Source organism: Esox lucius, chromosome 7 (genome assembly GCF_011004845.1).
Source record: "Esox lucius isolate fEsoLuc1 chromosome 7, fEsoLuc1.pri, whole genome shotgun sequence".
In the NCBI taxonomy this organism is placed as follows: Eukaryota; Metazoa; Chordata; class Actinopteri; order Esociformes; family Esocidae; genus Esox; species Esox lucius.
The window spans coordinates 34,832,365-34,855,558 of NC_047575.1; the positions used below are offsets into that span (position 1 = coordinate 34,832,365).

Below are 23,194 nucleotides of genomic sequence, written 5' to 3' on the forward strand. Positions count from 1 at the left end.
ACCAATAACCCTAACCCGTAAGTCCCAAAGGCTACTCATTGAGAGAGTAAATAACTAGGGCTCAATGCTAGCTGCCGTGTCTTACCAGGCATGTTCTTTGTCTAGAGAACTCTATTATTCATTACTGTTGAGATTGAAAGCTAGATTAGCAGTATGGGATTTGTTCTTTTGGCAGCTGGTTAGTATTCAAAAGTATTTGTGTATTTTAAAATGAAACAAGCTTATGATGTAAATGAAGCACTCTCTTCCTGTAGTGTCTCATCATATTTTCTACCGCCCATACTTTCTGCTGGAGAGTAACATATCATGCAGTTACATATATACATTTAACAACTTTCTGCCACAAGTTAAAGGCCTGATGCAGATGGGATGTTACAAATGCATGATGATGTTGTTGCAGTCCATCCCCCATTTGTGCAAAAAGTGTCACTAGTGACTACTGATACCCTTTCCAACCTAGATGGTCATTTTAAGCTCCGGGGTCCCGAGTTTGCGGGACGTGCTGGTGTCAGCTGTGCAGGAAGCTCACATGGCCCTATCTGACCAGCGCTACCACAACGCAGAGAATGCTTTCTCCAGTGCCCTCAGTATCCTGGATACCAGCACGCCAAAGGTATGTCAGCCATTTCCTTCCTACCACTTGTTTGTGTGGTAAAAAGTGAGTGGGGCAAGCAGAGTACAAATTGTATTCTCCGTCATCCCACACTCTTAGCATTTTCTCAAAACTGTATGGTCTTAATGCCCTCCCAAATGTTTATTTCGGTCATGAAGCTGGCTGAGAGAATGCCAAAAGTGGGCAAAACTCTCATCAAGGCAACGGGTGGTTCCTCTAATGAATCTAAAATATAAATATATTTAGATTTCACTTAACACTTGTGGTTACTACATGATTCCATGTGTTCATAGTTTTGATGTCTATTTTTCACATTGAACAATAATAGTTTAGTGAAAATATAGAAATACCCTTGAATTAGTTGGTGTCCAAACTTTTGACTGGGGCTGTATATTTTTCTCTTCCCCAGGAACTTGGCCTCTGTGCTCTTGACCAAGTTGTACTAATTTATGGCCATGCCACAGCTCTCATACAGATTGGTCAACCTGAGGTAAGCCGTGATCATTAGCCACTGAACGTCATAGCTACAGTGCCAAGTATGCCTTTATATGTTTATAATTTGACATTTATTTTATTACTTAGAAACTTGCTGGGGCTCTAAAGGACTTTGAAAAGATCAAAACCTTTGAAGAGAGGACATTTCACTGTCTGGTTTTTTATGGAATTGGAAAGGTGTATCAGAAGGAGAACAGGTAAATGCGCATGGGGCAATATATTGTTTATAGGACACTGAAATTATAGTTGCACATCACTGGGTACACTTTTCTTCTCCACCCTTTAGATTTTCAGTTGCCCTGGAACAGTTTTTGAATTCTATGCAAGTGGTCAAGAAAAATATAACACCTGGTAAACTGACCTGGCCCACTACAAAGGTTATTGTTGAAGAAACAAAGCCAGACTATTTCAAGGTATGTAATCATGCATTAGCCCACTGAGGTTTGAATAAATTCAACTGTGTGAATTAGGCAGGAAATATCATTGCTTGCTATAGTTTTAAAATGTTTTCCCTTGTTGAAACAGGAGCTTCTTGAAGATTCCATAGACATGTGCAGGTTTCCACCTAACCCAGATGCTATTTGTCGGCATCACAGTTGTCATGGACATTCCAAAATAGAAATCTACTTCACAGATCCAGATTTTAAGGTAAATGTGAATGTGTTCCATCTAAATTATCTACAAATTAAAATGGTTAAAGTGTTCACTAAGTACTCAAACTCCTGTCTTTTACTCATAGGGTTTTATTAGGATGGTTTGCTGCCAAAGCTGCAAAGTGGAGTATCATATTAGCTGCTGGAAAAAGTTGAAAGCCACTGTTTTTCCTGATAAAAATGAGAAGGTTATCTTTTTGTATCTTTCATGTTCAATTAAACACTATTTAATATTTTACCATAGCTGCCGCTGGTATGCTAATGTTGTTTTTTTGTCCCCCACAGGATTTCTTGCAGGGAATGTGCTTCACTCCAGACTGCGGGAGTAGAATCTGTCATATTGTAATCTATGGTTCAACAGGTCTTGTCAAATGTGAGGTGAGAAATTGCTTTAGATGGGACGTGTTAAGGTAAATTCATATCTACCCATTCTTTCCTGACATAGCACGTGGGCCATTTTTGCTGGACCGCGTTAAGCAGAGCCGGCCAAGAAGAGCGAATGTCTCTTACTGACTGACAGACTACCCCTTGTTAAATAGCGTAGTGGTTAGAGACGTGGACTGCCATGTTGGCGACCAGTGTTCCTAAGTATGCATTAGGATTTGTTCAGGATAGACAAAAACTTCACTGGCTACAAGCTTAAGTAGCTACATTACAAGTTAGCATAAAAACTGTTTACGGTTATATTCCGACTATTTCTAGTGGGTTGTTGAAGTACGCAACCGTGCATGCTATTTGGGGTAATATAGACCACAACCCCATGCGCAGTAAAAGAGGGGTTTCCACGATTCTCTCGTCTCTTCACTTGATGAGTAGGTAAGTTATCGTCACCTGTATTGATAGTTATTGTATCAATGTCATTCACAAATTAAAGAAACTAACATTGTTGTGACATTAAATGACTTTGGCAGTATGAAGTTCATCTACAGTCTCACTAGCAATTGCTCACTTTTTATGACTATTCCAAGTAGTAATCAGTGGTTCTCAACCTTTTTTAGGCCAGCGCCCTTTTATCCATTATCTAGGTCCCTAACTGTCCCCCATCAAATAAGATGTAGGCCAATTTCCCTGAAAATGAATTATTATTATTATTAAGATTATTTTTGTTGTTGTTACTATTGTTATCATCAAAGCGGAAAAGGAACCAGCAAGCCTAGTTCAGCTGGCCCGCAATTAAAAGCGATAAACGTTATTGCCCACATTTGATTCAAACTCGGGTCTCCCATGTGAATGGCTGTGTCTTTTACCACTACACCACGATGCTATACGTTTGCCCATTGTCGGTATATCATCTTGACATTAGATCATTTTGTCACACACTTACATCACGCCACGTTTGAAACGTTTCTTATTAACTTTACCTCCAACACAAAAAGCGTCTATGAACTCTATGGCTTTTGCCACTGGCTGTTTTAACAGCTTATTGGCCAGTAATAGACTATTTGGAAATGGTTCTGTTAACCCAACCATACTTATGGGCATCAACCAACATTCTTATGAGGGCCTCCCAGAGCGCCTTTAAAATGGGCATGATGTGTAACCAAACAAATTTCATGTCTGCGAGAGCTGGCCTTTCTCAATCGATGAAGGCTTTGTGGGACAGATGTGAATAAAACAAAAGTCAGGGTTCTGTCATGTTGTCACGATCCTATCTGACGGTCTAAAATGCCAGTTGGGTCATGGAGTGGGGGCACTCCAATGAATTTGGGTCCGGATCTGATTTACGTCAACTTCAGGATACCCTTGCCTGATAACACTGGTAGTGCAGCTCCAGCCCATGTCTTTTGTAGGAAAGATGCTTCATGCTGATAATCCACAGTTTACCTGAATCTATAATAACAGGAAGAATGATGTGAACAGTTCTATTTGTAGTACATTACAAATAGAGGATAGATCATTAAGTAATGTTGGTACATGGATCAGCTGTAGCCGCAGGTGACCACTAACCCGATACTGAGCTGATGTCACACCCCCAACTCAGAGAGCAAGGTTTTTCAAAGCCACTCCCACATCCGTAATGCCAATGGTTTATACACTGAAGCCCCTGGGGACAGAAGAGTTAGGTCAGGCAGCAGCCTGGATATGTCTGGTGGTTCCCAACCTTCTTTTTTTGCTCCACCACCATCTGAATTTTGCTCTCCCTGAAGTACCCGCTCATGAGTATTTCACCAGTAAGCCTATAGTCTCAACTCTCACCATTGTGACATCCCAACCGCAGCTTGTGATTGGAGGCGCTGGGGGTTCTTCAACTACCTATATTATTGTAGTAAACCCAATGTAATACATACATGTTTGTCTTTTTAGTTTGAAGCGTCTATTGAAAAACCTACCGGCACAACAAAATTGAGAGTTAAGCAGAAATGTACAAGGTGAGTTGAACTCACGTCTGGGCTTAACTTTCCCTATCAATAATCGATGCATGTTATCAAACACTGCGTTGAACAGGAAAAGCGCATCAAATATGTCTGTTTCAAGTCAGTATTATGTGTGCCGTTGCAATTGTTTCTGTAGCCGTTCAGTGTTTATAATTGAATTTTGTTCGCCAGTCTGAAGACGTTGAAAGCCAAAGAGGACCGTAAGCTCAGGCGGAAGCAACGTAGGCAGGAGGCTTCAATCAATACACAAGACAAGAATGATCAGAGAGTTTTGGAGAACCAAGAGGCCGTTGCTGTAGGCCAGGAGAACGGTACGGACATCTTACATTTTGTTGTATGCCACATGATGCGCTTTAAACATTCTCCTTTCCAGAGGCATTTGTTTGGCTGACCTCCCAATAAAAGGTGTGGCTGTATAAATGTTAGGCTATGTGCCGAAGATTGTTTTGACAAAGCTACACTATCCTCAGTTCCTAACTTATACACTCTTTTCTAGCTTCATCAACCACCAACTGGCAGTCTTATGAAGACCGTGTTTTGCTTCAGATCCACAACAGCAAAGAACTGTTCCGGCATGAGAGCCACAATGTTTCTGTCCTGATGAAGAATTTAAAGCCATGGATGGACCTGGACCAGTTTAAGGGGAACAAGCTGTGCATGTATGCCAGGCAGCCAGAGACACTGGGGGCTGTGGTAGATATCCTTCTGGAAAGGAAGAACCGGGTGTGGGCCCGTATCTTTATCCAGAGCCTGAGCAGCTGCCTGGACACCAGCCCCAAGCTGCACGACTGGGCCCAAGAACTGGAGAGGGCAGGTCAGCACCAGTACACTTTCTCCAGTTAGAACTTCTACGTATGTTTTGAGGAGCGCTGCTAATCTCCAGCTGCGTACCTGTGTACCCTCACACCACTAGAACACCGGTCTGCATGGCAGCGACAGAAATTACTTTATGCTTTTTATGCGATCTGGGCTCACTTTCCTTTTCCTCTTCCCTCCTGATCCCTCCCCCCAGGTCTAAATGCAGCTGGACTGTTTATTGACCGATATGCAGCACACCTTGAGCAGCTGGACTTGGCGCCTTTGCTCAGTTTTCCCCCTGTGCAAGACATGCTAATAGAGAAGTTTGGAACCATGCCTATGTTTTTTAGCAGTCATGGTCTTACTGTAACAGAATATCTTAAGCAGGCTCCTCCACATGAGAAAAGGTTGTTTATCTGGACGTTGGAGGAACACCGAGACCAGTATACTTCCTGCCACACTGTGCTGGATGAGTATTTTGAAATAATGGGTAAGTATTTGGTTTTCATGTGGGACAAGCTCACAGTAAGGGGACAAGGTCACAGTAAGGGGACAAGGTCACAGTAAGGCTACAATTGGAATTTGTTGTGCTGCTGGTGTTTTGGTTTCTGTTGCCTGTTGTCAAACTTAACGGTTCTTCACCTCTTTCAGATGGGTTTTGTTTAGTGATTAAAAAGACGGATATTGAAAATAAACTTGTGAGTATTAATTATTCAATGCTACACTTGTCATTTTTCCATTTTTACCAATGCACTATTGATGTAATACGTGAGGATTCACTAAAACGTTCTTTTTCAGAATTCTCCTATTAAAGCTAAGAACAGAAATCGCAAAAAAAAGCAGAAGGATGCAAAGGGGGTGAGCATTATGACTTAGCCTTTTTTACCATCACATTTGGCCAGTGCTCATTATAACAAGGAGCTTTATTTAACTTTAGAATTAGGCCTAAGGTTAAGTTTGGGCATTAAGGGTTAGGTTAATGAATTAGGTATAGGGTAAGGTTAGGCATAAAGGCTAGGTTATTGGGGTTAAGGTTAGGTTTAGGTAAGTAATTGCCAGTCGTCACCTTGATAATAAAAACTGTTTGTTCTGGACGTCATTCTTATTGTCACGTTTTCTATTACTCAGTCCGTTATTGTCCTGTCCGGAATGAGAGGAGGAGCCTCAAGGGATGAGGACGACGATAATTTTTTTGATGGGGATGACTCTCTGTAAGTAGCCTAATTGGTAGAAAACTAATCCTTTTAAGCCTGCAAATTGACAACCCCCAGCTAGTTCCAATCAGTTCACCCCCTCTCAGCAGATTGTTTGGAGACCTCACTGACCCATTCAGCGTTCCCCATCATCTTCGACATCAGGTAGCAGAGTTTGAAGGACAGTACAATACTGGCAGCCATAGTAGCCACTACAAGAGAATACTGGACAACAACCCTGACCCAACAAAGGAGAGTTTGTATGAGTAAGTGTCTCATTTGGCTATTGGAAACATGGTCCAATCAATTTAATTGATCTATTGGGGTTGCTTTGATTGTGCGTTTAGTTGTAATGCTGATTCATGTTTGTTCGGTCTCTTGTATGGCCTGTGTCTTTTCTTACCTATATCTTTATTTCCAGCTACTTCGCCCAGATCCTGGAGAAGTACGGCCCACTAGAGACCCAGGACCCCCTGCTGGTGGGCGAGTTTGAGAATTTTCCCCCTGACACCCAGATGATGATCCAGGAGGCCGGCGGACTGAAGTTATTCCTCCTGGAGTCGCTACGCTTTGTTATGATTGAAGACCATGTGGGCCTCATGAAGCATGCAGTATCCCTGCAGGAAGCCAACTCTCAGATAATGGACGGTCTGGAATCTGTAGGGGATGTCTCCAATAGTCTCTCTCTTAACCCATCTGCTTATGAGTTCCTTCCAAAGTTTCAAGACTCTGGACCTTGGGGTTATAACGAAGAGTCGATGGCTACTATACCTGTACAGCCTAACCAGGTTCAGGTGTGCCCTGGTCTTCCCAGTCCGTATGTTTACCCTGTTTTTACCCTGAATGCTAATGGAGTAGCAGGTGCCGATGACAATTTCCATAACAACTATGACCCGGTTAACCTTGAGGACCTAGACCTTTATATTGGCGATGTGGATGAACAAGGACCCTGGGAGACTGTGTCTGCTCCTGTTACACATGGAACTGTAGCAGCAGTACCTGGCAAGATTGCAGCCGAAGTGCAGGTTGGGAATTTTTCTCCTCACTTCATTGGAACAGTTTTGAGAATACAAGAACAAGTGTAATATGTCTTGTTTCTGCAGGTATCAGCTTTTGACTCCTTGAGTGAAGTTGCGGTTAACACAGAGCCTTATGAGATTTTTGAAGGGAAAAATGTGAGTTTTAAATACCAATAAGCATATACATTTGCACCTATTAGCTTGTCGCTCTTTTAAATTGACTTATCATGTCTCTTAAATATAACAAGCATGATATGCATTGTTCTAAATAGCAGTGTGCTATGTTATCCTTTTGATTTGTTAGTGCGTTCCATTCAAACTCCAGCATCTGCAGCTATATTCCAAGGATGTTCTTATGTTTTGCTACCATTTGATATGTTTCTTACCATGTTATAGGGAGACATGACCAAGAAAGAGAAAAGTAATGCAGAATTTGAGCAGCAGATCGAGCAGATGAAGCAGGATTACGACACGGTGATACAAAGGCGCCAACAGGAGATCTCTGACCTGGAAGGAGAGCTAGAGCATGTCAACCATTCAATACAGGTAGGAAGAATACTTCCATACTGGTATTTGGAATGCTCCAGGGTGAAGTTTAACTAGATACAGATCTAGGGTCAACTTCCCTAATCCTAACATTAATGTATGGTTGAGAAATGCAAAATGAACCCAGTGTCTATGGGCGACACTACTTCTTTCTAGAAGAGCTGAGTGTGTGTTTGTGTTTTAGATCACACTCAAAGAGCTGGGCCTGTTCCGACAGAAGCTGGAGGAAGAGGTTAAGAAGGATCAACAAGAGAAGAAAGAGAACCAAGACATCCTGAAGACCTTAAAGGCTGAGATTAAGGAGCTGGCCGAGTCACAGGAGAGGTATAGATGAGGCTGTCTGCCGTGAATATCCAAATGGGCAACATTAAAGGTTCCTGTAAACCAGATCGACTTTGAAGACATGCATAGACACATTGTCTTTATCGATGTAAATAAAACGTGTATCCTTTCACAGTATTTCCAAGAGCATTCATGAGAAGAACAAGGAGTATGAGACATGCCTGAATAATTTCCTGGAGCTGAGGTAAGTTATGACAAAGCATCACGGCATGTGCAGCGGCGCCACGCGCCATAATCCCTGGCATTTAGGCAGCGGCTCTTCTGAGCGTTCTTGCTGCTGGTGTACTTAATGTGCAGTGATTCCTTCCCCACAGTAACCAGTCAGCCACGGAGAAGATGAGCCTGGAGGACGAAATCAAGAGGTGCAGGGACTCGTGTGCCAAGGCAACCCGGAGGTCTCAAGGAGCAGAGGTGTGTCAGTATAGGTTGCACGTCTGTGTGGATGGACTTGTGTGTTCCTGGGAATTTGAATGCGGCGCCCTCTGTTAGCGGAGCTTGCTGACTGTGCATGTTTCATTGTATGAATGTACATTATATTAATTCAGCGGACCCTCTTATCCAGAGCTTGTTACAGTTCGTAACTGCTATTAGATCTCGCACAGTCTTTCCTAAATCAGTTGTTTCCTGTTCCCTAGCTGTCTGTATTAGAGAACCGTCGTGAGCGTAGCCTGCGCTGCCTCTACAAGTTTCTCTCTGACACTAAGGCCATCCTGGCACAGCTCAAGGAAGGAGCAACCAGGTGGGAGTTAGCTAAATTAACTACAGGACAGTCTAATGCACCATACACAGTCACATGCTGGATCTAATAGCCTATTGTTGGTTCAGGGTCTTCTTCACAGCATCCATCTTTTCTCCATCAGGTTCCCTTTCCCACTCCTCCAGTCAGCAACAGATGCCTGGGAAGCATGTTTTCACCAAGCAGAAGAGAGAGTCCGTGCAACTGAGGTAAATTGTTTGTAGATTCAATTACTGTAATGCAATTTCCATTAATGACTTTTACAGTAGACCTTGGAACAAACTGGACCGGTGTGTAATGCGAGTGAGGTTTTTTTACGTCTTCACAGGCCCAGTACCAAGAGCAGATGGAGCAGGTGAAGAGGGGAACCAGGCTGTGTACTCTGCCCCTAGTGGCTGTCCCTAGCATTCCCCAGGCCCCAACCATACCGGTAAGATGCAGCACATCCAGGCTTACTTGATCTTTAGTAGAGATTTAGAAACAGCATGTTCATTTTGTAAGTAAGCTGTGGTATAGTCCATCCAGAAAATAAGCCCTATGTGGAAAAATTAACCCACCCAAATGACCTGAACTGATATCCCCCTGACGCAAGCTGTGCTGTTCACATAGACTGATGGGAGACGTTCTGTTGCAATGGATGCAGATTCACGTTGGTTTCTGTTATGAAAACGCAAGTGTGTGCCTATTTACAATGGCATTAATTTAAGGTCCAACTTCTTATCGATACATTTGTTGCAATTGTCAGAAATGTTTTCTCCATCTACATAAACCGCTGTCCGCCTCTCACGGTCTTTGGCAGGGTAGGAAGAATGTGTGTAGTGGTGGTTTGCCCAACGAGAACTAACATGGCTCTCACGGACCCTTCTGACCATTTCCCCACCTTTTAGAACACTAATCGACCTATATTTAAAATGTTGGTTTGTTGAATTAGCATGTAGGTCAAATTATGTAGGGTCTCTGTTTTGAAATTGAGTTCTGAAAGCTTGGAAACAAGCGTGTTGTTGCCTTTAGCTCAAGTGTGCATGCATCTAGCACTGTTGTAGCTTGGTTTTGCTAAACTAACGGCCACTTGATTGTATAAATATATACTTTTACAACCATCCTCATAACTTGTTGACTGAAGATGGATTGACTCCATAAACGCAATGGGATTATTTTTTAGAATGTGGTGCCATGTGAGAATCTGTCCACTACTGACTTAGCATCAAGGTTTCCGTAAGGTATGTATTCATATTACTTAAGTGATGGTATTGTTACAATAAAACCACTTTACACAAGTTTCCAAGGAGTGCCACCTTGACTTTACTCTTCACCAGTTGAGTGAAGCTTTTGTGTGGGGTGCACAGCCCTTCTCCCAGATGCAGTCAGTCCCAGAGATAAACCCAACCCCGTCACTGGTCCCCTTCCTCTTCCAGTACCCCCTCCTTCCCTTGGTCCCCTGTATTGGCTCTCCCCCGCCTTAAGCTTTCCCTCAGTGGTGCCAGGCTTGAGACCCGCTACAGGCTTCAGTCCACAGGTAGGAATGGTGCTTGGGGCCACCTCCCCATCTGAGGGCCTGAGGACAGAGCAGGTCTATCAGGGAAGGAGAGGTTGGGTGAAATGTGACTCAATGGGCCCAGAATCTACAGTGGTCTGTGTTACTTTTATGAAAGACATGGAGACCTAGTAACACAGCAAACCTTCGGTATCTATCTAGAGATCTGTACATTCAAAAATATTAGTCTCCTCTTGTCATGTGGTCTTAGAAACCAGCTTCTGACCTGTCTCGCTCTCTGGCTGTCCTAGGCCTGTCTCACTCCCTAATTTCTCTCTCTCTCTCTGTCTGTCTCTCTCAGATGCTGTTCCCCCCCCACACTCACCAGCAGCTCCCATACCCCCCAATGCACATGAGAGGCCCCGTATATGTCCACCAGAATGCGCCAAGAGCCGCATCAGTTCCAGCCAGGACTCCAAGTGTTGTTTCACAGCCAAGCACGGTTGTAGATCCCTACAGACCTAGTGGCGGTGTCCCAAGGCCTTCCCAGCCCCAGCAGAACCATGCTTCCAGACCACTGGCCTCACAGCCCAACAGTGTGTATGAGAAAATTGTGGGCCGCCTACGCGTCATGTTCCCCCACTATAGCAGGTAAAGACAACACACAGCAAAGCATGTGTGAAGGGTGTACGAGGGCTCCAGTGTTTAAAAGCTGTTTGTTTCAGGGACGTACTGTGTAAATTTATTGGGGAGATGCGCACAGAAAATGGAGGTACCCTGAGTTCCCTGTCCTACGAGGAGGTCATCAACAGAGTGGCCCAACTGATACTGGACCACCAGGACACCACCAGGGTAAGAAACCCCAAACTACTGGCATTCTGCTTATATTTCTCACCTTTCTCAGGGATGTTGTTTCTTATTGAGAAAAGCAAGGGATAGGTACAGGTGCATCAAAAAACAAAGAATATCGTGGAAAAGTTATTTTTTTCCTGTAGTTCAAATCAAAATGTGACACCTTCATATATTATAGATTCATTACACATTGTGAAACATTTGAAGCCTTTTGGTGATTACCGCTTATTGCTCATGGAAATCAAAAATTCAGTATCTCAAAATATTAATATAAAACCTTTATAATACAGAAATGTTGACCTGAGAAGAGCTCTAATCATCTAATTAACTCAAAACACCTGCAAAGGTTTCCTAAGTATGTTAATTTATGCACGCAATACTTGGTCAGGGATCCTTTTGCACAAATTACCGCATCAATGTGGCGTGGCATGGAGGCAATCAGCCTGTGGCACTGCTGAGGTGTTATGGAAGCCCAGGTTGCTTTGATAGCAGTCTTCACCTTGTCTGTGTTGTTTGGTTTGGTGAATCTCATTTTCCTCTTGACAATACCCCATAGACTTTCTATTGGGTTTAGGTCAGGTGAGATGGCTGGCCAATGGGCAGCACCCCAGTTACCAGTCATTTTGGCATTGTGGGCTGGTGTCTAGTCCTGCTGGAAAAGTAAATAATCTCCACAAAGCTTGTCAGCAGATGGAAGCAGGAAGTGCTCAAATCTCCTGGTAGAAAGCTGCATTGACTCTGGACTTGACACAGTGCTGCATTGACACAGTGGAGCAACACCCGCAGATGACATGGCACCCCAAATCATCCCTTACTGTGGAAACTTCACACTGGACTTCAAGCAACTTGGATTCTGTGCCTCTCCACTCTTCCTCCAGACTCTGGGACATTGATTTCCAAATGAAATGCAAAATGTACTTTATCTGAAGAGAGGACTTTGGACCACTGAGAAGCGGACCAGGTCTTTTTCTTCTTCACCCCCCGGTCAGACGCTTCTGACATTGTCTCTGGTTCAGGAGTGAAGAATGTGACACTTGTAGCTAGTGATTGCCAAACGAGGTTTCATTAGCGTTATTTTAGCAGCCGGATATTATGCTGGCAGCACTCGATATTCTTTATCACAATAAAAGCCATCATTGAAATTTATAAGGCAATGTAGTTAACAATATAGTCTGTAAAAAAGAACAGACACGAAGGGACCTTAAACAGAAAATGACAGACTAAATTAACTATATAGCATTATATATTTCAGTGATAGATTTTCTTTTGAAAAAGAAAATCTGAGTTTGCTCTGCTAGAAGAACGGCAATGAAGCCTCGAATCACTATTTGTAGCCCACTTTCTGGACACCTCTGTGCGTGGTGGCTTTTGATGCACTGACTCCAGCCTCACTACTTGTGAAGCTCCCCCAAGTTCTTGAATTGGCTTTGCTTGACAATCCTCTCGAAGGCTGTGGTCATCCCTGTTGCCTGTGCACCTTTTCTTACCCCACTTTTCCCTTCCAGTCAACTTTCCATGAATATGTTTTGATACAGCACTCTGCAAACAGCCAAACCTTTCAGCAATCTGTGGCATACCCTCCTCGTGGAGGGTGTACATTTGTGTTTTCTTGACAACTGTCAAGTCAGCTGTCTTCCCCATGATTGTGGTTGTGTGTACTGAAGGCTCAGGGAGTTAATTCCGTATACACAATAGAGCTCTTCTCGGGGTCGACATTTCTGTATTGTAAATGTTTATTATAATATTTTGAGATACTGGATGTAATCATTAAGATGGAAACCAAAAAGTCTTCAAGTGTTTCACTTTGTGTATTGAATCTAGAATATATGAAGGGGGTCCCTTTTTTGATTTGAATTACGGGAAGAAATGAACATTTCTGTGATACTGAGATGCACCTGCATTCAAGTATTTTTCCAATGTCATCATGGTCATCCAAGTTTGGTCTGTGTCCAGGAGCAGCTGACCAGTGTGGATAGAGGTGACCCTGGGTCTCCGCTGTGTGTGACCCCATCCCGATCCAACTCCCCCGCCTCAGTCCGCTCCACCGGAACCCCTCCCCCTGCCCATGTCTGGAAGACTGGGGTGGCCAACAAGCGATCCCAGTCCAAGGCAGTGAGTTCAGCACACTAATGGACTTGTAATACAGTGTATGTGAACAGTAAAGTTGGTTGTGGTGTAATAGAACAATTTAATTGATTCTGATGTCTCTTTTAACAGCTTAACTTGGAGGATCCATGTATCATTTGTCATGATGAAATGTCCCGGGAGGACTTGTGTGTGCTGGAGTGCAGACACAGCTTCCACAGGGAGGTATGGGCCACCTCCAACACACCCAAATGTAATCTGAATTCGTGTTCTTGGCACTCAGGATTTGTTTGATAGTCACCCTCTCTCTTCCCACAGTGCATTAAGTCATGGCTGAAGGAACAGAGCACCTGTCCAACCTGCAGAGAGCACGTTCTCCTGCCCGAGGACTTCCCTCTGCTGCCCGGAAGAATACGCAAGAGCTTCATGCCCGCCACCTTTTCCTAAACACCCCCAGCTTTCTACCCTTAACCCTCCCAGGTTTATACTTAATACCTGAATTCCAAAACATTTTTAGTCAATGCTCACCTTCTCCATTCATACTCAACACTTCTGTAAGATGTTGCAGTTGGAGACAGAACTTGGACCAAAATCAAGTGTGATAACTATTTACTCCCTCTACTGTGGTTATAGACCAGTCTATATCATGAAAGGAACGTTTGGTTTTGTATTTTTATTTAGTTTTTGTTTGAGCTTACATGTTTGCTTTCATTTAATGTTTTCGTAATTGAGTCTGTTCATTAATCACAGCATGGTTTTTGTTAAAAACATGCTTGAGTGAGGTAGTTTTAGTTGGGGCTGGTTTTGTCAATGCTCTGCTGCGTAAGCCTTCTCATGCCTTAAGTGCTCATGCCAGGTTTGACTCTGTTGCTTTGTGAGGCTTCGGTGTTTCAAAAGTAATCTGTCAACTTTTCTAATGCCACTTACATTTTATGTAAAAAAGTTTGATTTGCATTTTAAGATTTTAACTCAATTAAATATCTTATCAGATTTGTGTCAAGCTGTATATTTCAGATTCTTAAGGTTTATTGTATAGATTAATGTACTGCTGAGATTGGGTCTTGGAAAAGACGGGTGAGTAATGTGACAGACATTTAAGTTCAACAAACCATTGTAATAAATGTGTGTGAAAGACGTGTCACATGCAATGACAACATTTTATGAAAAATGAAGGGTGCAGATCAAGTGTCACAATGCTCATAAAACCTTGTGGCAAATGGGACACATTATTTTTGCCTTTCAATTTTTCTTTTCTTCAGGACAAGGTGACATTTGCCAAGTGATCAATTTACAAAAGAATCTGCGCTTTTATTTGGCCAACAATGACAAGTCATCTTGCCCTGTAGATATCTACACATTAAAACACTGAGTTGGTGTTATTCTAAATGAATCACAGACCTTACTTGAAGTGGACCTAAAAATCCTCAAAGAAATTGAAAGCTGTAATCAAAAGACAATGTTGATATTTCTACCAAGTGACCCAGACAGCCGATGAAACGGGGTTTACATAAATGATTTGTCGTGGAAGCTCATCGGTGTGGTCCGGATGGTCTTAACCTGACTGCAGTTCGCTATCATAGTGTTTTCACTAAGCAAATGCACACCTATGGCCACTGTGCTCTTCACAGATGAATTCCACTAACCGTATAGTTACAGTAAGTATTAACAGCGCTCTACAAAAGCTGAAAGATTATTTTCACAATTGACATTTGTACTGTTGTTAGATAGCCCATAATCTTAAATCCTGAGCATTTTATGTATTCTTCAGAACTGAAGACATCGTTATGACAGCGTCCACATTGTTCAGAGCAAAGGCCCAACTAACAGAGACATCTGCCAACACTTAAGGCTTGGTCCTCTATGGACTTGGTCACTTCAGATAGGTCTTTCCCAGGCAGGGTAAAGGTACCACTTCGGCCATCCTGAACATTGCAGTTAATCCTCAGATGAACTCTAGGCTTTCAGACTCGGCACAGCTTCAAAGGGAAGTTTTCTGTGATCAGATGGTCATCATGGAGAACAATCACCACATTCACCTCAAACTCTACAGAGGAACAGAAAACAATGTCATTGCTAGGATAAATGTGTATAGTCATTAAATTGTTACTGTAGTGTTTCACACTTCAAGACAATTCAAGGCACTAAATATCTGGATTATCTGTAAAAGACTTTCATGAGTTGGAGGATGGTAGTTTTGAATGAAAACAGTTGTTGCTGCAATTCACTTCCATGAGGATAATACATTTTACACAGGCATTAACTCTTTGTCAAGTTTAGAGCTATGCTAAGAGAATTTCTACAACAAAAATGTTGCTATTTAACATGTACAGTACTGCCTCAGTCTAGCTGTTTAAATGGCTGTGGGAGTAGACTATCATCTCAGTGGCTTGTCAGATCCAATATTCTCCTAAATGTTTTCAACATCGAACAATGTCAGTATTCAGTGTATGAGCGATCTGTATCAACTCTGATATTGCAGTAACAGCCAGCAAAGAAACATTTGATTTGTATTTATGACAGGTTTGCTCACCAACTTTAAAGTTCGTTGTCTCGAGGGTAGGGCAGGTAAAGAGCCTGGGGAAGACCATGTAGATTGGAATTGGGAGGCTGTGGCACACATCTCCCTCTGCTATTTGGATGTTCTGGATCTCTGTGGCATCTCTGGCATAGCCCTCAGCACAGCCTAAAGCACAAACATAAAAACAATTACAAAAAAAAGCTACTAATAGTTTCAAGGCACAAGCAATGCAACTCAAGGTTACAGACCAGAAGGCTAAGAAGGGTTTGCTGACCACCATGGACAAGCTCACTCTTCTGATAAAAGCCGGCTGCAGACACTGATCAACTAGATGGATATCAGATGTACAAAATGTTTATGCTATAATTATGCAAAACATAACATTTTAATTTATTTCAAGGTTATACTTTGGCCATTGCCACTGTATTTAAAGCATGCAGTAGGTTGGATTTTTTCAGTGAAAAAAACTATTAAAGAAATTTGCAATTACTCACTGGTCAGAAATCGGTTCCCGCACCAATGCCGGATAGAGAATTACGTTCCGAATAATAATATGAATAATTGAATTACCTGTTCCAAAAAGCGCTAACTCAGAGTTTGACATTATTCTTGCTTAGGGTTCCTGGTTGCTACCTAATAGTTAAGTGTAGTATAGACAGCTGCCTGGTAGACTATACTTACCTGTGTTGTAGTAAGAGTGTAGTATAGACAGCTGCCTGGTTGACTATACTTACATGTGTTGTAGTAAGAGTGTAGTATAGACAGCTGCCTGGTAGACTATACTTACCTGTGTTGTAGTAAGAGTGTAGTATAGACAGCTGCCTGGTAGACTATACTTACCTGTGTTGTAGTAAGAGTGTAGTATAGACAGCTGCCTGGTTGACTATACTTACATGTGTTGTAGTAAGAGTGTAGTATAGACAGCTGCCTGGTAGACTATACTTACCTGTGTTGTAGTAAGAGTGTAGTATAGACAGCTGCCTGGTAGACTAAACTTACCTGTGTTGTAGTGAGAGTGTAGTATAGACAGCTGCCTGGTAGACTGTACTTACCTGTGTCATAGTATAAGAGGGTAGTCTATATTATTGTGCTGGGGGATATGAGGAATGCACTCTAACTTTTGTCAGTCTCCTCCAGTTTTAAATTTTAGGAGGTGATGAGGTTCTGGTCCACCTGGTTTTGGGGGCCTGTTGCTGTCCCTGTCCTTATCCACCTGGTCATACTTTTGACCTAGTCTAAAATAAAATAGACTCTGGATTTAGCCCAGAGAAATGTATTAATTATTCCAATTGGACTCATAATATCTCACCCGGGCACAGCCAGAAGAGGACTGGTCACCCCTCTGAGCCTGGGTCCTCTCTAGGTTTCTTCCTAAAATTCGGCCTTCTTAGGGAGTTTTTCCTAGCCACTGAAATCCAACACTACTGTTGTTTGCTCCTTGGGGTTTAAGGCCGGGTGTCTCTGTAAAGCACTTTGTGACAACTGCTGTTGTAAAAAAGGCTTTATAAATAAATGTGATTGATTGATTGAGTCTAGACAGCCGCCTGGTAGACTATACTGACCTGTGTCATAGTATAAGAGGGTAGTCTAGACAGCTGACTGGTAGACTATATAGAGTTGTGTTGGAGTAAGAAGTTAGTATAGACAGCTGCCTGGTAGACTATATTGAGTTGTGTTGGAGTAAGAAGGTAGTATAGACAGCTGCCTTGTAGACTATACCAACTTATGGCAAGCGCTCATAAGGACAGTACCAGGACATCGTGATTGGGGAGGTGCATTGCAAGCAAATATTTGCCCCCAGTAAAAACTAATCAACAGTAAAGTGATAGAAAGTGTATTTGTATTAATGTGACGATGTACAGTCCTGGTAAATGATTGTTGAATTGTTGTATTTTGAAATGATGCGACCAGGGCTCATCCCTATAAACAGATTACCTCAGTAGCTTCAAACTCACCACAGGTCTCCACTCGAACCAGCTGTAGCTCAATGCTCTTGATGGCCACATCAGAGCTCTGCACCACCAGCTCTCCAGTCAGGGGCTGGGTGATCACACAGTTGGTGGCGTCCAGGTGACCTCTGATCAGGAACTTGGGCAGCAAACTCCTCTATTTAGGGAGACAATGTTTGTTTCCTCAAATCATTTTGGTCAATGACTAAGTAGATTGAATAAGATCCAGGAAATCCAGGCTGATGCAGGAGGACAAAACATTTAGAATGCCGGAGATAGATAACATGTAATTGAACTTAAAAATATTTCAACAGGCAGCAGGTACCTCACGGATATTCTGCAGGGTCTCTGGTGTGATGTTGAAGTCCACTGGGGTGGGTTGCAACTTGGCTTTCTGTGGCTGGGAGAAGATCAAGGAGAGTCTGACCATTTGCAAATTATGCACAGTATGGTATCCCCAGCAGGGGTAAGAGTGGTCTAAGTGAGGATGATAGTTGGTCTCACCAGACAGTGCACCATGAATTCACAAGTCTTGGACAGGTCTTTGGCCAACAAGGAACGCTTCATGTCACAACGAAGAGTATACTGACAAAATAAACACAGTACAATTAATAACATTACTAACAAAGCTTATGTGGATATCATGCTGATTAGGTATTGCGTCACATCAGTCTCAAAACTCACGCGCACATAATATGGTCGAGAGCTGAAACACAAACCGAGAGTGCAGAGGACCAAACTCGCGCTCACGCCGGTGCCACTTCTAGAAGGAAGAATTCAGTCGAGAGAGCAGAATGTGACGTTGAGAGAGCAGAAACACATGCGTAATCAAGGACCAGTCGCGGGAGATTATAAACATTGTGAGGGAACAGATATGGTGGCTTGGAATTTCTTCGCGACTTCTAAAAATTCACCTGCGACTTCTTGAAACCCCCTGCTCTCCAGTTATGGGTCGTTCACGAACGAATGTCTCTTTTTGTTGCACGACGGGAGCCAACTCGCGAACGGAAGAGACGTTAATTAGGCTCTTAAATATGTTTGTGTTAAAAGAAGACATTTACAAAAGGCATTTGCCGTAAACCACAATTATTAAAATAAACTCGTTGAACAAAATGTTGCCTACTGTTAATTACGTTGAACAAAAATATAATTCCAAAGGAATAGTCTGAACCGTGAACCCATTAAGACTGATTTGTAATTGGAATTCGATAGGATATTCATAAATGTATATATACATTTTAATAATATTTTAAAAACTCAAAAACACTTTTGCATCATTCGTATTATTTTCTTGTAATATACACTATCTGTAAATGCGTTCAATTATCGATTTTTCTATATAGCCTATATAAAATAAAACGCGTGGCACCCGCGAAAAGACTCAGTAGCTAGGATGCCAACATGAGTGACACTCCTAAAAAAATCTCAAATTTGGACGTGTCTTACAAAAAAAAAATCTAGGAAAATGCAGTATACAGTATTTGCAAAGCACCACTTTCAATTCGTTCTGGCTCCACAAACAATCTCCACAGGCACGTAAAAACGAAACATCTAACTGTCCTGTTGCCACAGCTGAAGGTTGCTGATAGTGTGTTACCTGATGCTAGCAAACGTCTCTACCAAATCTGCCACCCAGACGTCCATAAGCCAGTACATGCCAATGGCCATTATCTCATCAAAGAAGAGGATAGATGAAGAAATGGTCAAAATGGTTGCCAGATTTCCAACCATATCATTGTTGAGGACAAGGGATTCAGAAAATACTGTTATGTTCTAAATCCAGCTTATGTTCTTCCAAGCAGGACAACCCTAACTTACACAATAGTTCATCTATTGAACCTTGAAACATGTTTATAGTTTGGCCAACGATTAGAACAAATGCCACGTTGAACTTAGTAATTTTTTCCTTTAACCATTTTACATTATAAGTTAATGTGTTGCAATGTTTTGTTATTGTGATCTAATTGTGATCTGTTCTACTGTTCTTTCACTATTACATTTTTTTCAACACAATGAAGAATTATTGCATTGTAAACAAGGTTTTGCACTTATTTTTTTAATGCATAGAACCTGCTAGGATAAAAATGCATAATTTCAGTGAAAGATAAATTAACAAATAAAAGTGTTACTTTCTAGAGCTTTACTACGGCCGGCACATGTTATTATGGCCATTAGATAATTTGGGTTGATTAGGAAAATGTGCATAATCATATTTGCAATAAAGGGTAATTATTAAAAGAAAACTGACAGAGGAGCCGTTTTGAGAGACAAAGTGAACCATTTCTTTTAAATGAACTAGTACAAGTGAGCCTGATCATTAAAAAGACTCGAAATTCCCATCAATATATTGCTCTAATGGCCAATGATAGCCCGGTCCCATTCCCAGGCTTTTAAATTAGCCAATCAACGGCATTGTAACAAAAAGACGTGATTAAGCAATAAGTCTACCAATCATATTTGAGGTACTGTTCCGTGAGTGCAAACCAGGTGCCAGCCATAGACAGACGTATTAACCATGACCTCACCCATATACACTCACCTAAAGGATTATTAGGAACACCATACTAATACTGTGTTTGACCCCCTTTCGCCTTCAGAACTGCCTTAATTCTACATGGCATTGATTCAACAAGGTGCTGAAAGCATTCTTTAGAAATGTTGGCCCATATTGATAGGATAGCATCTTGCAGTTGATGGAGATTTAAGGGATGCACATACAGGACACGAAGCTCCCGTTCCACCACATCCCAAAGATGCTCTATTGGGTTGAGATCTGGTGAATGTGGGGGTCATTTCAGTACAGTGAACTCATTGTCATGTTCAAGAAACTAATTTGAAATCATTCGAGCTTTGTGACATGGTGCATTATCCTGCTGGAAGTAGCCATCAGAGGATGGGTACATGGTGGTCATAAAGGGATGGACATGGTCAGAAACAATGCTCAGGTAGGCTGTGGCATTTAAACGATGCCCAATTGGCACTAAGGGGCCTAAAGTGTGCCAAGAAAACATCCCCCACACCATTACACCACCACCACCACCAGCCTGCACAGTGGTAACAAGGCATGATGGATCCATGTTCTCATTCTGTTTACACCAAATTCTGACTCTTCCATCTGAATGTCTCAACAGAAATCGAGACTCATCAGACCAGGCAACATTCTTCCAGTCTTCAACTGTCCAATTTTGGTGAGCTCGTGCAAATTGTAGCCTCTTTTTCCTATTTGTAGTGGAGATGAGTGGTACCCGGTAAGGTCTTCTGCTGTTGTAGCCCATCCGCCTCAAGGTTGTGCGTGTTGTGGCTTCACAAATGTTTTGCTGCATACCTCGGTTGTAACGAGTGGTTATTTCAGCCAAAGTTGCTCTTCTATCAGCTTGAATCAGTCGGCCCATTCTCCTCTGACCTCTAGCATCAACAAGGCATTTTCGCCCACAGGACTGACGCATACTGGATGTTTTTCCCTTTTCACACCATTCTTTGTAAACCCTAGAAATGGTTGTGCGTGAAAATCCCAGAAACTGAGCAGATACTGTGAAAAACTCAGACCGGCCCGTCTGGCACCAACAACCATGCCACGCTCAAAATTGCTTAAATCACCTTTCTTTTTTGGCGGAGATGGTCGTCGCCATCTTGGCAGCGCGTCACTCGGCCTACCTCCCGGATAACCAAAAATGGGCAAAGAGGTGGTGCGTGGGTGCAGCTGAGGGGCCTGATTGCTGCAACAATTACCAAGTTAGCAAACACTAAGAAGCTAGGTTAAATGCTACCAGTATTCTACTCTGCATTGCTAGCAGTTGGTATCCAGTCACCGTAACAATACCAGCTTAAACTTGAGGCAAGTTAACCTGAAACTATACAACAAAAAAACGTATATGCTTAAAATGCTTCAGCGTTTTTGTAATATATAAATGTGGTCGAGACTTGCAGATTATATATTAGATTTGCACAACTGTATGGTTACGAGTCATTTATTTGGATGTCACTTGAATATAAAGATTGGAGTTAGCTGGGGCGCTACCAGAAAGGACAAACCGCTAGGAGTGACAGCACCAGCACCACACCTGCCACTCAATAGGCCGCGCCCTCTAATTACAAGACTTAACAGTTAAAACGGATTAATTTAAAAAAAATAAAATCACTCCCCCCACAGTTGTCAAAAAGGGGGAAATAACCCAAAACAATTTTTTTAACCAGGCTGTAAACGTTTTTCTTCTGTAAAGTTGGGCATTTTACCATAGAGGTCTATGGAGATTGGTCCCTTTTGCAGCCAGCCTCAAGTGGCCATTCGATGAATTGCAGTTTTTGGCACTTCGGGTAGGCTTCATTTGTCAGCCACGGAGTTTGCCCCTTGGTGCAAACACGTGTCAAGTGAGAGCAGGTGAATTTTGAGAAGTGGCAGAGAAATTCCAAGCCACAATATCTGTGCCCTCACAATTGTTTATACTCTCGCACGACTAATCCGTCGCTCACGTGGCTTGTGTTACTGCTCTCTCGACTCAATTTATTCTTCTCGAATTGGCAAGTGCGGGCGCGTGAGCTTTGAGACTGATGTGACGCCATAGTTAGGCCCTTGTCTGACATGGAGGAGAATATAGGTCCTAGTCTGAAAAACAAAAGAGACAACAAGGCTTTTGAAGTCATTACCTGAATGTTGACAAAAACACCATGATAGGTCTCGTACAGCACTTTGTTGCCCTTTGTGTGCAGGGGGAACTCAAATGGAATTTCTGTCTTGCCTCCAGGCACCTTGCCTGGCTTTACCACTTCAATGTTGCTGGTTATAAGCTGAATGGGCTGTTGCAGAAAGAGGGGAGAAAACGAAATCTGTGATACCAGAACCCTTGATATACTGAGTAAGGCAAGCTATCCTCCATGTTGACATGAAAGAGCCCATTCCAACAACATTGTAATGTAATCTTGAGAAACAATAATCAGGTTGACAAGGCAGTCCAACCTTGCACTAAACCTTGGTTTGGAAATATTTACCCTTACCTTGACCGAGTTGTAGAAGGCCTCAAACACTCCCACACTCTTGGAGCTGAGCTGTAGGTTGACTAAGCCCTCCATGGTGAGAGAGATGCCTTGGTGTTGGACGGTCTCCTTGCTCACAATCACCACAACACCAGCAAGGACCTCCTGAAGTAATACAATAAAAAATGTATTATAAATGTGTAAGGCATAGGTATTGTTTACAGAGCTTACAAATAATTATTAAAATATAAATGTTTTCTATTTAAGACAATATTAACGTAGTAGGTCACGTTACAGTAGTTGCTACTCGACGTGAGTTTGTTAGCATCACAAGCTAAAGTAGGTCACAGCGTAAATCTAGGGCATTTTGACCTCTTACCCCTTCATGATATACTTTATTTGCTCTTTTCAATCTGATGTCCAAACTAGCACTCATTATCTACGATTTAGCCGATCATTCAAAATATGTAGACCCTGAAAGACCGCTCCTTTCCTTAGATTAGACAGTTCAGTCTTCCCCATACACGTCATGTGACACATTGCATGTATCATGTGACCAAACATTTCTGGGTAGA

The 23,194-nt window shown here is 42.3% G+C and overlaps 2 protein-coding genes across 9 annotated transcripts in view; one reads left to right on the forward strand and one right to left on the reverse strand.

Moving 5' to 3' along the window:
• Positions 1 to 14,175, forward strand: part of ttc3 (tetratricopeptide repeat domain 3) — a 32,236-nt gene extending 18,061 nt beyond the window's left edge. For 4 of the 6 annotated variants that reach the window (XM_010870853.5, XM_010870851.5, XM_010870850.5 and 1 more), the window contains exons 18-46: positions 461 to 613; positions 1,023 to 1,103; positions 1,196 to 1,305; positions 1,395 to 1,521; positions 1,634 to 1,756; positions 1,848 to 1,949; positions 2,047 to 2,139; positions 4,066 to 4,130; positions 4,308 to 4,447; positions 4,633 to 4,950; positions 5,149 to 5,424; positions 5,586 to 5,632; positions 5,733 to 5,792; positions 6,063 to 6,145; positions 6,235 to 6,393; positions 6,549 to 7,152; positions 7,231 to 7,302; positions 7,543 to 7,692; positions 7,877 to 8,016; positions 8,150 to 8,218; positions 8,349 to 8,445; positions 8,670 to 8,773; positions 8,895 to 8,979; positions 9,099 to 9,200; positions 10,606 to 10,895; positions 10,970 to 11,096; positions 13,050 to 13,208; positions 13,314 to 13,406; positions 13,500 to 14,175. In XM_010870853.5, coding sequence (XP_010869155.3) covers positions 461 to 613; positions 1,023 to 1,103; positions 1,196 to 1,305; positions 1,395 to 1,521; positions 1,634 to 1,756; positions 1,848 to 1,949; positions 2,047 to 2,139; positions 4,066 to 4,130; positions 4,308 to 4,447; positions 4,633 to 4,950; positions 5,149 to 5,424; positions 5,586 to 5,632; positions 5,733 to 5,792; positions 6,063 to 6,145; positions 6,235 to 6,393; positions 6,549 to 7,152; positions 7,231 to 7,302; positions 7,543 to 7,692; positions 7,877 to 8,016; positions 8,150 to 8,218; positions 8,349 to 8,445; positions 8,670 to 8,773; positions 8,895 to 8,979; positions 9,099 to 9,200; positions 10,606 to 10,895; positions 10,970 to 11,096; positions 13,050 to 13,208; positions 13,314 to 13,406; positions 13,500 to 13,628 — 4,158 coding nt within the window. In that variant the 3' untranslated portion in view covers positions 13,629 to 14,175. The remainder of the gene's footprint in view (positions 1 to 460; positions 614 to 1,022; positions 1,104 to 1,195; positions 1,306 to 1,394; positions 1,522 to 1,633; positions 1,757 to 1,847; positions 1,950 to 2,046; positions 2,140 to 4,065; positions 4,131 to 4,307; positions 4,448 to 4,632; positions 4,951 to 5,148; positions 5,425 to 5,585; positions 5,633 to 5,732; positions 5,793 to 6,062; positions 6,146 to 6,234; positions 6,394 to 6,548; positions 7,153 to 7,230; positions 7,303 to 7,542; positions 7,693 to 7,876; positions 8,017 to 8,149; positions 8,219 to 8,348; positions 8,446 to 8,669; positions 8,774 to 8,894; positions 8,980 to 9,098; positions 9,201 to 10,605; positions 10,896 to 10,969; positions 11,097 to 13,049; positions 13,209 to 13,313; positions 13,407 to 13,499) is intronic. The other 2 variants (XM_010870849.5, XM_010870848.5) reach the window with 2 other exon arrangements.
• A 105-nt stretch (positions 14,176 to 14,280) lies between these two features.
• On the reverse strand, positions 14,281 to 23,194 carry vps26c (VPS26 endosomal protein sorting factor C). 3 transcript variants are annotated; one of them, XM_010870844.3, is made up of 8 exons: positions 22,999 to 23,194; positions 22,641 to 22,784; positions 22,293 to 22,442; positions 18,153 to 18,233; positions 17,974 to 18,048; positions 17,655 to 17,805; positions 15,712 to 15,864; positions 14,281 to 15,225 (listed from the first exon to the last, which is right to left on the reverse strand). In XM_010870844.3, the coding sequence occupies exons 1-8, from the start codon at positions 23,053 to 23,055 to the stop codon at positions 15,143 to 15,145; spliced, it is 894 nt and encodes a 297-aa protein (XP_010869146.1). In that variant the 5' UTR covers positions 23,056 to 23,194; the 3' UTR covers positions 14,281 to 15,142. The 3 variants fall into 3 exon arrangements, with proteins under 3 accessions (XP_010869146.1, XP_012990043.2, XP_010869147.2); XM_013134589.4 differs by lacking the exons at positions 22,293 to 22,442; positions 22,641 to 22,784; positions 22,999 to 23,194 and adding exons at positions 18,333 to 18,411; positions 19,246 to 19,409; XM_010870845.4 differs by lacking the exons at positions 22,293 to 22,442; positions 22,641 to 22,784; positions 22,999 to 23,194 and adding exons at positions 18,333 to 18,411; positions 18,563 to 18,720.

Excerpts from the sequence above, each read along its gene's own strand:
- vps26c (XM_010870844.3), bottom strand. The coding sequence starts at position 23,055 with ATGAGTGCTAGTTTGGACATCAGATTGAAAAGAGCAAATAAAGTATAT. Across the intron at positions 22,443-22,640 it reads CCTTCTACAACTCGGTCAAG|CCCATTCAGCTTATAACCAG; the intron begins GTAAGGGTAAAT and ends TTTCTGCAACAG. Across the intron at positions 17,806-17,973 it reads CCCTGCAGAATATCCGTGAG|AGGAGTTTGCTGCCCAAGTT; the intron begins GTACCTGCTGCC and ends CTCCCTAAATAG.